This window comes from Lucilia sericata, unplaced genomic scaffold (assembly GCF_015586225.1).
Source record: "Lucilia sericata isolate MDLA Ls3-8-SP2 unplaced genomic scaffold, ASM1558622v1 Contig000025F_arrow, whole genome shotgun sequence".
NCBI lineage: Eukaryota > Metazoa > Arthropoda > Insecta > Diptera > Calliphoridae > Lucilia > Lucilia sericata.
The window spans coordinates 842,230-856,578 of NW_023994063.1; the positions used below are offsets into that span (position 1 = coordinate 842,230).

A 14,349-nucleotide genomic window follows, 5' to 3' on the forward strand; every position below is an offset into this window, starting at 1 on the left:
GTTTCTTATAGTAACGCGAAGTTATAGTACACAACATAAACATTAATTTTTTCAAATTAAAATAGATTTTTTATTTATAATAAAAAAACCGGTTAACCGTTTTTTTATGAATTTGAAAAATATCAAATGTCAACTATTCGAAAACCGGATTTTGGAAAATATCGAATAATCGATCATCCTATTAGGAGCTGACATACACCTTACCCTCTTTTAACGCTGAAAATAACATCTTGTAAAAAGAGGATGAAGTGTACTTCAAAGTAAAAATTTGGAATAAAATAAATAAATAAGGTAATATCTATACAAATAATTTTTCTGGAAAGATTTTCTCAATGATTATGACATATTTTCAAAAGTCTTTAGTTTTATTTTGGAATAATCGAAGAATTAATTACATCTGAAACTAATTTAGCTCAATTTGATTATAATTATTTTTGTTTATGTTCTGATCTTAATTTAAATGCGTTTAAAAAAATTACTAAAAAATACACTATGGCAACTCTGGATTCATAAATTTCGGCGTATTACTAATTTCTAGCAATAAATAAGAGTCGAAGCTACAAAATGTATTTAAATGAATTTTACAAATTCTTGTAATACCGTGATTTTACAATTACAAATTTGATCCCGTTTTTACATAAATGTCTTTTTTTTCATGATAAATTATTAAGAAACTGAATTTAATTATTTTTTAGTTAGAATTTTTCTCCGACTTTAACTTCCGCCTAAGGGTAGAAAGTAATGTCCAGGAAAAAACTAATAACGGGGCTGCATGGAGAAAAATGTCAGCTTTCCAGCAAAAGTTGTTGAACATCATTGAAACTCACTATGTATTTAAGGAATAAGTTATTTTGCGAGTTATTTCTATGCTTTCTCCTATTTGTGTTAAAGAAATTTGTGTTATATATTATTATTTCTTGATATTTCATTTTTGACAATGCATACATATATGGCAGGGGAGCCAAATCATCTTTTCCAATATAAGTTATTTTCGTTTTGACAATTTTTGTTTGTCACGGGCTTGTACAATAATTCTCCTACAAAATTTGTTCAACAAGATCTGATAAATTCTTATGAGTATGACAGTACATACTTACATATATCTAATGATTACCGCAATTTATTTTGTATTATAATAATATGAATTAATCTATTACATAGTTATTAATCATACAAAACATATTTTATTGGCCATGAAGGATTTCTTTGTATTGATATTAAATATAAATAAAAAAATAAAAAATAAGAACATCTTTGTCTTTTATATTTATAAAAATTAATTTAACTTTAAATTCTATTTAACCATATAAAACAAAACAAACAATATACAAAACTGACACCTGCCAACTGATCAGATTATTTCTGACAAAAAATCAGACCTGGGCGATTTCCATTAATTTTGCATTAACATTAAATTAAAAAAAATTAATTTAATGTAAAAAATATTGCATTAACATTAAATTTGTAAAATTTAATGCATTAAATTTCCATTAACATTAAATATTTTTGAATTTAATGCATTAATTTTACATTAACATTAAATATTTTTGAAATTAATGCATTAATTTTGCATTAACATTAAATATATCTGAATTTAGTGCATTAATTTTACATTAACATTAAGCAATAAAATTAATGCATTAATATTCCATTAACATTAATATATATAAAAATTGATAAACATAAATAAAAATACAGCACAAAAGACCTGGATCTAACTAAATACAACTAAAATTAAATAGGTTAAAGTCCTTTCTAATAACTCCTATATTCCATTCAAACTTGTGTGTTTTAAATATCATATTTATATAAGATTCCAGAGACAAAATAAACTAAAAAAGGAATATCTGGGAAGTGATACTATTCTTCTAATATGTATTATCGAGTATAGGACTTATTAAAAAGGATTTTAACAAAATAAACTAAAAAAGGAATATCTGGGAAGTGATACTATTCTTCTAATATGTATTATCGAGTATAGGACTTATTAGAAAGGACTTTAACACATTCAATTTTACTTGAATTTAGTTAGACCGAGGTCTTTAGCACTGTATTCTTATTTGTATAAATTATTTTATACATTAATGTTAATGGAAAATTAATGCATTAATTTTATTATTTATTATTTAATGTAAATGGAAAATTAATGCATTAAATTCAAAAATATTTAATGTTAATGCAAAATTAATGCATTAATTTCACAAATATTTAATGTTAATGTAAAATTAATGCATTAAATTTAAAAATATTTAATGTTAATGCAAATTTAATGCATTAAATGTAACCATGTTAATGTTAATGCAATAAACTTGCATTAACATTAATTTTTTTAATGTAGAAAAAATTGTTATTGCATTAACACATTTAATGCATTTATCCCAGGTCTGCAAAAAAACAATAAAAACAGATTCTGTGACACGAAATTCTGACAACAATTCTGATTCGAACATAAAACTGATAACTTCTGTGCCTCGTTTCTGTAACTCTCGCATCGAGAAGTTTCTCAGTGAAATTGAAGAAAAAACAATGTGAATTGAAACAAAATATCATTTCTCACATGCAGGTGTTTCTGTAAGAAAATTTTGTGAGAACTATCTGTCATTTATATTTTTTGACGTAAGTTATTGGAAATTTCTGAGTAAAAGTGTTTCTGTAAGAAAATTTTGTGAGAAGTTTCTCACATGAACTGTCAAAAAACTCACATTTTAAAACGGTGCGGAAAGTAAAATTTTAAGGAAAAAAAGTTTAATTTAAACATAAATTCTATAAAATAATGAAAAAGTAATGAAATTTTTATAATTAATTAACATTAAAATTAATATTGTCCACTAATTTTTAGAAAATTGGAGGAATTTTCGATATACAGAAGCAAAAGCAGAAAAAGTATGTGGGAATAAACTTAGAATTGGCTAGGGGAGAATTTATTGGGATAATTTTTTGAACACATTTTATTTAATTCCTATATTTTTTGTTAATTTAATCATTGTTTATAAATTTGTCTGGCAATTTTTGTTTTCTTCTTTTTATTTTTATGTTTTTGACAGCTGTTTTATTGGAAATATCCAATAAAAACGTAATTCGTGTTGCCTCTTCTCACTTTAAGTTACAGAAACACTTTTTACTCCCAAATCGAGAAACGATGGAATTTTTTGTTTCACACTTCTCGATGTGAGAACTTCTCACTAAAAGTTACAGAAACGGGGTACAGATATTAAGATTCCTCAAAGCATATAGTAGCATATAGGCGAAAGAGATTGTGAAAGACCTAAGTCCCCTGTCAAAAACCTAACTGGTGAGAATGTATTAGTAGAAGCACACAAATAAACACAGTTGTTTAAAAGGTACTAAATAATAAATGTATTTCTGATACGTTATTTTTTGTATGTTATTACTGGGATTTTATATACTAGTGAACGAAAATAATAGTTAATTAATTTTTTCAGAAGTTATTTTCATCTTAAAACATATTATATACCCGTCTTTTTATTTTTTCAGCACTAATGGAAAAAGAAAAAAAGTATGTGAAATACTTTTTTCATTTTCAATACGAAAATGTACAACTTTTCTTTTTTCAGTTTTAATTAAAATGAAATGTCAAAGAATAAAAAATATTTTTTTTTGTTTGTAAAATATAAATTATTTTCGGGGTTTTAAATACAATAAAAGTGTCGCAAAAAATAATAAATATTAAGATTAAGTGATAAGAAAAACTATTAAGTGCTAATATCCTCGTAATTTCACGAAGAAAATTTGAAGTTTTGTGAGTGCGTTTAGTTCTCTCAAGTGTGTTTTATTCTCTCAGAACTCGTCTGTGTGAAGAGAATAACAAATTTTGTTTGACAACCCCTTCAGTTTCGCCTGTTGTGAGAGAATAAAACACACTTGAGAGAACTAAATGCACTCACAAAACTTCAAATTTTCTTCGCGAAATTGCGAGGATATTAGCACTTAATAGTTTTTCTTATCACTTAAACTTAATATTTAATTTTTCTTCGACACTTTTATTGTACCCCGAAACCCCGAAAATAATTTATATTTTACAAATGAAAAAAAAAATATATTTTTCATTCTTTGACATTTCATTTTAATTAAAACTGTACCCCGCACAGTGGTATAGGAAAAAAAAAAGAGGGAAATAATTCGGTAACTTCTAAACGGTTAATCCGATTTTAATGAAATTTGGTATGCACAAAGAGGAGGTGTTGTCGAGTTTAGGTTTTGAATTTGGACCTTATAGGCCAACCAGGGGCCCGGCGGGGGGTCCTCAAATTAGGACACCTCGGCTATGTTAAATTTTTAAAACGATCCTATTTCTTCATTTGAGTTCCGATTTAAAAAAAATTTCGTATATAGAATCTCCTCATCGAGCACTATAAAAATGTAGCAGTAAATTATCTCTTATAGTTTAGGAGATATTCGCATTTGAATATTAAAATTTTAAAATTTTTACCGTCCTTACTTTAGTTTTTTTGATAATAGCAGGTCCAAATATTTCCGATTTTCGCCATTTTTTTTTATTTGCTTAACAACAAGTTTATATACCAAGCAGTGAAAGAATTATGTAAAAATCATGACTGAGTCCAAAGTTATAGGCATTTAAATTTAAAAAATTAAAAAAAGGCGATTTTTTGTCATTTTTTTGGGAAAAAAGTATCTTTTTCTTTTTAAGTTATCTAAAAAGTTTCTAAGAAGATGTATATAGAATTTATACTTTTTGGAAAGCTGACTTTACATAAAATACGATAAATGAAACAAAACCTAAAAATTTTTGATACCGAGGGGACCAGGTCCATCCAAAAAAACCCTATTTTTTATGGAAAATTAAATTTTGAGCAAAAATTCTCAAATCGCATAGTCGATATCAAATTATAGTGACCTGTTTTATATGACCCAATAAGTTCTTAATCATTTTGTAACGGGTTTCGATAACCCCGCCCCTGGTATGGATATAATAGGCAAAAAACCAAAAAATCCCATTTTTGGGATTTTTTCTGTAACTCTCGCATCGAGATGTTTCTCGCATGAAACAGTGAAATTGAAGAAAAAACAATATAAATTGAAACAAAATATCATTTCTCACATGCAAGTGTTTCTGTAAGAAAATTTTGTGAGAACTATCTGTCATTTATGTTTTTTGAAGTAAGTTATTGGAAATTTGTGAGTAAAAGTGATTCTGTAAGAAAATTTTGTGAGAAGTTTCTCACATGAACTGCCAAAAAAACTCACATTTTAAAACGGTGCGGAAAGTAAAATTTTAATTAAAAAAAAATTAATTTAAACACGAATTCTATGAAATAATGAAAAAGTAATGTTATATATATAATTAATTAAGATTAAAATAAATATTGTTCACTAATTTTTAGAAAATACGAGGAATTTCGGATATACAGAAGCATTGGCAAGGGCGAATTTAGTGGGATAATTTTTCGAACAATTTTCATTTAATTTCTACACAGAAAAAATTTATTTTAAAAAATTTTTAATTAAACGATTAATCGAAAATTTTAAAAGGGTTCAATTCACTTTGTATTTGAATCATAAAAATGTATAATCAAATACGTATTTAACAACAACAAAAATATAAAAAAATAAAAAATTTTTATACGAAATCAATTCGTGTAGCCTCTTCTCACTTTAAGTTACAGAAACACTTTACTCACAAATCGAAAAACGATGGAATTTTTTGTTTCACACTTCTCGATGTGAGAACTTCTCACTAAAAGTTACAGAAACGGGGTACAGATTAATTTAAGTCAAACAGAGTTACAACAACTTTTGTCCCCAAAAACGTGACCTGTACCCCGTTTCTGTAACTTTTAGTGAGAAGTTCTCACATCGAGAAGTGTGAAACAAAAAATTCCATCGTTTCTCGATTTGTGAGTAAAAAGTGTTTCTGTAACTTAAAGTGAGAAGAGGCAACACGAATTACGCTTTTATTGGAAATTTCCAATAAAACAGCTGTCAAAAATATAAAAATTAAAAGAAGAAAACGAACAAATTTATAATCGAAGAATAAATAAACAAAAAATATAGAAATTAAATGAAAATTGTTCGAAAAATTACCCTACTAAATTCGCCCTTGCCAAATTCTAAGTTTACGCCCACGTACTTTTTTAGCATTTGCTTCCGTACATACGAAATTCCTCGTATTTTCTAAAAATTAGTGAACAATATTTATTTTAATTAATTATAAATATAACATTACTTTATCATTATTTCATAGAATTCATGTTTAAATAAATTTTTTTTTTAATTAAAATTTTACTTTCCGCACCGTTTTAAAATGTGAGTTTTTTTGACAGTTCATGTGAGAAACTTCTCACAAAATTTTCTTACAGAAACACTTTTACTCACAAATTTCCAATAACTTACTTCAAAAAACATAAATGACAGATAGTTCTCACAAAATTTTCTTACAGAAACACTTGCATGTGAGAAATGATATTTTGTTTCAATTTATATTGTTTTTTCTTCAATTTCACTGTTTCATGCGAGAAACTTCTCGATGCGAGAGTTGCAGAAACGAGGCACTGGTCACGGTAGGAGCATACTTCGTATATTTTGATATTATGTGATAAATGTTGCTATTAAAGTTGCCTACACACTATGAGAGAAGTCGTTACATTTTTATTTCATACTGCCAAAACAAAATAAAATGAAAATTGGTATGATTATCAAAAAAATAAAATAGAAAATATATTTTGTTTTTACACTATCAGATTTTGAAATAAAATGAAACTTCAATTTGAAAAAATTCAAAGAAAAAACATACATTTTAATATTGTCTCTATTTTAATTTGAAATATGTTTCTATTTTTATTTTTTTCTTTGTTTAAATAAAAATAAAACTCAAATAAAACGAAAAAATCCAATCGTTTTGATATTTTTCAAAAAATGTAAAAAAATCATACGATTTTCAATTTTCCATCAGTATTTTCAGTAAGTTTTATTGTATCTACTAGGGTGATCGATTATTCGACATTTTTCAAAAACCGGTTTTCAAATAGTTCGAATAGTTGACATTTAAAAAAAAAACCGGTTGATATTTTTCAAATTCAGAAAAAACCGGTTAACCGGTTTTTCATTATAAATAAAAAAAATATATTTTAATTTGAAAAACTTAATGTTTATGTTTAAATTTGATTAATAAAACATGGCCCGAAATGATTTTTAACAGTTTAAAAGATTATAACTTTAAATCTAGTCGTCTGATTTACATTATTTCTTTAATATAAAAAAATTAGGAAAGAAGTGGGACACTTCTGTTAAACATAAGGTACTATGTAATCCTAGCTTATTTTAAAAGCCCTGTTTAGGAAATTTGCATAGGCATTCCAACACTTCCATAAAATTTCAGCCGTAAATTAATTATTGTAATTGGAATATAATCTTAAGATTGATAAAATTTTATCAAACAGTTATCAATTTTACAAATATTTTTTTTTAATTAATTAGAAAAATCAAAAAAGTTTAACCAAATGAGCTGTAGAAAAATATACGCTAGTTCCTCGACTCGAATATTTTTAAAATTTAGACGGGCTGTATTATTATTTACTTAAAAATTTAATTTAAATAATCTTTGAATACAAAGCAAATAAAAGTATTTGAAACCGGTTTTTAAAAAGTGAAAAAACCGGGTTATTCGATATTCGAAAAATCAACATCAAGAAAAAACCGACACTGGTGAAGCAGAAAAAACCGGTTTTAAAACCGGTTGAAAAATCGAGTCGATCACCCTAGTATCTACACTATAATATTTTTAATTTTATTTGAAAAATTTGACATGTCGTTTTACTGAATATTTGGTGTGTAGCCAACTTAAGTAAATATTTTTACATATTATTGTTGAAGAATCTTAATGTACATAGATTTAGTATTTCAAAAAGATATAAAACACAAAATTTGTTTGAAAAATGTAAAAGTTATTAAAAATTCCCCAAGTCATTAACGTGTCTCAGAGCACTTGATTACGGAATGTCGAAAAAATTTAACTTATTTTGAAAAATATTCCAATAAAATTATTTTATTACATAAAATATATCTATATTTACTCAAATATAAGTTTTTGTCCGTAAAAACTTATATTTGTTTCAAAACTCCATTATCAGTTTTTTTAAAACTTTGTTAAACAAATGTTAAAAATTTGGAATCTTACCGGCGGATTTATGGTGAATAGATTAGGGAATAATTACTTATTTGTTTGTGATATTTACTAAAATTACAGGAATTTATTTATTTTTTTTAAATTAACCCTTTATTTTTTGAAATTATGTAGAGCATTATTTAAATTGATTTACTGAACTTTAGGGTTATATTGGACCCAAGTGCTTTAAAGGATTAATTTTATTTGTTTTCATGTTATTTTAAATATAATATTCTGTAAATATTTTTTAAATGTATAACAGTAAGAATTAAGACTTATTTATTTTCTAAAATATTACAAAAAAAAAAAAAAGTTTTTCGCGAAATTCGCAGAATTCAAATCTTAGGTACAGCTAAACTATAAGAGGCATTGGCCTAATTTTTTCACCGTTTTATCCCCTAATCTATTAACAAAGTTTAAAATAACTGAAAATTGAGTTTTAAAACTGCCGTGTAATAAATTATTTTTTTTATCATAGCTCAGAACATATGTATCCACGTTGTCTTTTAAGGACAAAAACGTATGCTTATTTTGTATAATAACTACTCAGTTTTTGTTAATGCTTTTCATACAAAATTTTAAATATTAAATAAAAATAAATAATTCGAGTAAATATAGATATATTATATGTACCCAGAACTTGTTCTAAAACCAACTAGTTTTAGAACGAGTGCAAATAGAACCACTTCAGATTCTTAAACAACAACCTAGGAACTAATGATGTCGCCATTAGTTCTGGAACACGTTCTTCGAAACATTGTTTTGGTTCTAAAATACTTCTAAAGAGTTTTAAAGAACAAGTTCATTCTTCTAGTTCCAGAACCGTTCCAAAGAATGAGTGTCGACTCTATAACGCTTTCTCAGAACCAGTTCCAAAGGTGACAATTTCGAACAGAAATCATTGGTCTCAACGCCAAAGTAGAATAAAATAGTTTTATTGGAATATTTTTCAAAATAAGTTAAATTTTTTTCCACATTCCTTAATCAAGTGCTCTGAGACAAGTCAATGACCTTTTGTGTTTTATATCTTTTTGAAATATTAAATATATGTACATTATGATTCTTCAACAATAATATGTAAAAATATTTACTTAATACAACATTTATTACATAATATCAAAATATACGAAGTATGCTCCTACCGCGACTAGGTCACGTTTTTGGGGACAAAAGCTGTTGTAACTCTGTTTGACTTAAAGTAATCAGAATTTTGTATAAGTCACCTCGATTTTCTCTCGAATTTTCAAAATGGTATTACATATGTCGATTTTCTTTAGAAATATGACTAAGCCATTGGCCCGTAGCTCAAATTTGCTGAAATTTGGAAGTTATGAGTACACCAGAGGAACATAAAATATAATGTTCGAATATTCGAAAAAATTGTTTATGGCTTTAAAATACTCTCTAAATCATAAAAACCAAAAAAGAAAATCTGAATATTCGAACATATGTTCAAAAACGTTTTGAGTATACTTAAATCTGTTCCTGTAGTCCAAATTGACAAAAATTTGTTAATTATGATTACTATGGTGGCAATATAGTATTGTGTTCGAAATTATGTTCGAAACACGTTTAATGGTTTTAAAATAATCTTTGAATAATAAAAAAATAAAAAAATTTCGAAAATTCGAACTTATGTTCGAAAATGATCTATTAAAATTAGTTCCTGTAGTCCAAATGGACTGGCGAAGGCATTACAATATTATGTTCGAATATCCGAAATTAACTTCAAATGATTTTAAAATATAATCTATGGATTAAAACCATTATTTAATTTCGAAAATTCGAACTTTTGTTCGAAATAAAAAAAAAAAAAATAATGTTGGATAATAATTTAAGCTATTAAGGTCATAAAAAACTATTAATGGTTTTTATTAATTCAATGCGCTAATATATAAAGGTAAAAAACTAATAAAAATACAATACTTAACATTTTCAAAAAAGTACTGAAAAACATATTTAAATTTATTATTTTATATATTTACCATATGAACCAGGAACATAAATGTATCCGAATTCGTTAACAATTTGGATGGAGCAAAGACCAACTAATGCTGATAGACATAATCCAATTAATGTAACTAAAACAACTAAAATAGCATCACTCCGTAGCGTTAATTTAGAACACTTCTTATGTGTTCGACTTGATATTGCTATAATGGATGTTCCTAAGAGACCCCAAGTTAAAAAAGCTTCTTGTGCTGCAGCTGCCCACGATTTTGAATTGACCAGAAATTCATCGAACTCAGTAGAACTAAACATTTTCTAAAAGAAAAACAAATTATTATTTAGAATTGCAAAATGTACACATTATTGGTTGTACATTTTTAAATAAAACTTACCTGTAGCTTCGCAAAATCAACAACAAATAATAGTTTTACTGCAATCACTGCTAACAAAATAATTGGCAGTATTCCAAGTAATAATATAACTTTACCAAAAGATTTTAGACCTTTACTTAGTATCAAAAATACTGCTGCCCAAAGTATGACCAAATAAAAAGCAACCTGCTTGAATTGCAAAGTTATGTAAAAAAGTGATTTCAAACTTATAAAGAATTTATTTTTTGATCTCTTACGCGATCGCTTATGTGAAGGCGCACTCCATTTACGTCATTCATTTTTAATATTTGCAGTCTTTGTAAAACATTGACATTAAAGTAATCTGGAATACTTTCTGTTAGATTTGTGTAAATATGTGTGGATTGTCGCGGAATTATAGGATGAACGAACTCCGACCAGGGATATGACGAGTGATGTATGAATATATCTCGAATATACACTAAAAGCCATACAACTACAACCGATGAATAAATTGTAATAAAATATTGCACAAGAACTAAAGATATTCCAATACCAACACATATGGGGCTTATTTTCCACATAGATATTGGACCTGCTTTAATTTTTGCTCCTAAGCTCATCTGCAGCCACAAGAATGGAATTCCAAATAGAATTGAAAGTATTAAGAACTGAAGTAAAAAATTTCCACCATAATTTATGGTAAGCACGGCAAACCGACATATGTTAAATAATCCAAGTGTGCAAGAAATTAGAGCCAAAGTTCGGCTATAGTTGTGAGGCCAATAAGAGTTGAAACCGGACTTTAAAGATTCATCCACATTTTCAGATTCCATAGGTGGTGCTCTCTGTCGATTAGTGTCCTCACTCACATTAATATTAGGTTCAACTGTAGTATCCGTTATTTCTAAAGATTCGCCAGAATCTGTGCTGGATTCGATTGAAACCGGACTTGTATTACGTGAGGTTCGTGTCGTACTACCATCAGAAACAATATACAAAATCTCCGGTATGTTCGAACAGGTTGAAGCGGGGGCACTCATAGGTCTCAGGTTATCAAAATTAACATGTTCACAATTTTGATTTGAATTATTAATAGTTGCTGATAATGTGGCGAATCGCTCTGCACGTCGGCCAAACTGTCTGGGCCTATCGTTTTCTATGTTGTGCAATAATGTTTCTTGTTGATCAATCAGGTTTTGAAATATTTGATCATCTGTTAAAACTTGCAAACCACGATTAAATACCAATTTGTTGGCGTTTTCGTTTTCTGAATTATTATCACTTTGGGAGTATTCCGATTTATCTATTTGGGTTGAACATTGCGGCGTTTCTCTTTCAATCAAATTTGTATCCTCAATTTTTGCTAGTTTCTGACTTTCACATTTTAATGTTTGTTTATTCCATGTTAAATAAATTGGAGTGACTTCATGTTCTAGTAATAAAAATTTAAAATAAAAACATTTTTAAATTTACACTAAACTAATTTAATAAAATTTATCAATCAATTAAAATAGTAATTAAATATATAATATTTTTGTTGTTTTAACTTCAATAAATAAAACTGAAAACGAGATTTTGAAACTGAAATCACATTTCAGCTTGAATTGAATTAAACGATTATTCAAGAATTTTTAATGTGTTAAATTAAATTTTTATTTCAAACAATCACATTTCTTCGTTTGTGGTCCAAAAAGTGTACAATATGTACTTGAAAAATTAACATTACAACATCAAAAAATGCCTATTTTTTCATTCTTATTTGCAAGTGTTTACAGTAGTCGCACCACTTAGAACTCCACTTATTACGTAAAGCTGTAGGCTCACACCTCGAGTTTTACGCCATCTCACATTCTAGGCGTCGGTCAAAAGTTACAATTACAAAATATTAGGATGCTTGAATGCGTAGAATGCTTAAAGCAGATCTACTTTCTCCTTTTATTATTATTATTATTTTTTCTAACTTGCAAATTTAATGGCGATGTGTACAACACACAATTTGCCAGGTTGTCCCACTGTACATGATGTACACGAAGTTAACAGTCCCATATTTTAATGGGATTTTGTAGAAACCTTTGGGAGTTGAAAAACACCTACTTCCACAGACTACTTATGCAAAAGTAGACGGTTGTGTTCTAAATAATTTAAAAAAATTATGGTAATTTCATTCATGTAATTTAACTTAAGCGTACTTAATTTTAAATTAAAATTAAAAACAAACCGAAATAAAATTAATTTAAAACTCAAATAAAATTTTAAATCAAAAAATAAAAAAAAAAAAAACAAAAATCAATAAAAAAAAATAAAAAACAAAATCAAAATCAATTATAAAATAAAAATTTAAAACCAAAATAACAATTAAAAATAAAATTTGAAATTATAACCAAAACAAAATTATGAAATGAAAAACAAAATTACAATCTTGATTAAAGTAGCGTATCAATGTTACGCTCTTTAATAAATTTAATTAATTCATGAAAATCTTTTTTTTTCATAGTTTGTTTCCTACAACTGGCATGTTTAAAGAGGCCATGAAAAGCTTTGCGCCCTATAAAGCTGCAGGGCCGGATGGCATTTTCCCGGCACTTTTGCAGAAGGAGGCGAGACTGATTTCCGTACATCTGTGAAAGATTTTCACTGCATGCTTGAAATTAACATATACCCCCATTTAGTGGCAGGATGCAAGGGTAATATTTATACCCAAACCAGGAAAACCTAGCTATGCGACACCTATGTAAGTCCTATCGACCGATAAGTCTTACGTCCTTCCTGTTTAAAACCTTAGAATGGATAGTCGATAGTATGGTTAAAAGCAGTATACCAGACTGAGATCTCCCCTTTACTCTGGGTAACCACGATAAATAGCCTCCTAAGGACCCTAACCGAGAAAGAACGTAATACTTCTAAGGGGAAAGGATCCAAATTACTTGTGTAGATGGGTTGAAGAGGCTCTGAACACGGCCTTGAGCTGGGCTCAACCTAGAGGCAGGCCTCAATGTTAACCCGGCGAAGGCAGAAATATGTCTTTTCACAAGAAAGATAAACATTTCTGAGTATATTGAACACTGTTTCCTGGGCAAGAAGATACCTGTGACAGACAGAGTTAAGTACTTCGGTTTAAATGTAATTTCAAACTACTACAGTAAGTTCAGCGTACATGCTGTTTGAGTATAAGCTGAGCCATGAGCACTACGTCAACCAATGTTCTGGAAAGAATGCTAGATATTCCACACATTGAAGCATATATAAGATATGAGGCGGCACTTAAAGCCGAACGGCTGATAACTTTAGGCGAACTGACCAAAAGCGGTTATACACTGAAAATAATCCATGCCTAATATACACGAAAAATGTTGTACATTGTACAAAATGCTTCGTGGTTTCGCACCACGAAATTCTTTCGTAATATATACGAAAATGTACGAAATATTTTAGTAAAATGCAAAATAATTTTATATAATTTTAGAAAAAAAATTATTCATTTTACGTTTTTTTTAAAGACTTAAATATTTTAGTTCTTTTAAAATAATTATTGTAAATTTAGAAAAAGATTGCGAATTAAAAAAACAAATTTTTTATGTTTTTTAAAAAAAACATAAAAAATTTTACAGGAAACTAGGCAGCTAATTTCCTGTAAATTAAAAATTACGTTTAATTTAACTCCCTTAAAATTACGAAAATAACAAAAAAAAAAAACAATAATTTTTTTGTGAAATCAAAAATAATTCTAGTATATTACTAAATAATCTTGTTACGAAAAAAATTCGTTACTTTCGTTAAATATTACATGCCTTAACGAAATTATTTTTGTAAAAGAAAACAAAGTTTCTTAATATATACGAAAAAAGATATTACGACAGGTTTTCGTACTTTCGTAAAATTAGAAAAGGGGTTGATTAAACAATA

General features: G+C 27.3%; 1 protein-coding gene across 7 annotated transcripts in view; it reads right to left on the minus strand.

The window, feature by feature from the left end:
- Window positions 1–14,349, minus strand: part of LOC119609715 — a 73,624-nt gene that overhangs the window by 17,110 nt on the left and 42,165 nt on the right. For 6 of the 7 annotated variants that reach the window (XM_037964625.1, XM_037964603.1, XM_037964632.1 and 3 more), the window contains 3 exons: window positions 10,722–11,878; window positions 10,486–10,653; window positions 10,129–10,408 (listed from right to left, as the gene is read on the minus strand). In XM_037964625.1, the coding sequence (XP_037820553.1) occupies window positions 10,129–10,408; window positions 10,486–10,653; window positions 10,722–11,878 (1,605 nt within the window). The remainder of the gene's footprint in view (window positions 1–10,128; window positions 10,409–10,485; window positions 10,654–10,721; window positions 11,879–14,349) is intronic. The other variant, XM_037964648.1, reaches the window with a different exon arrangement.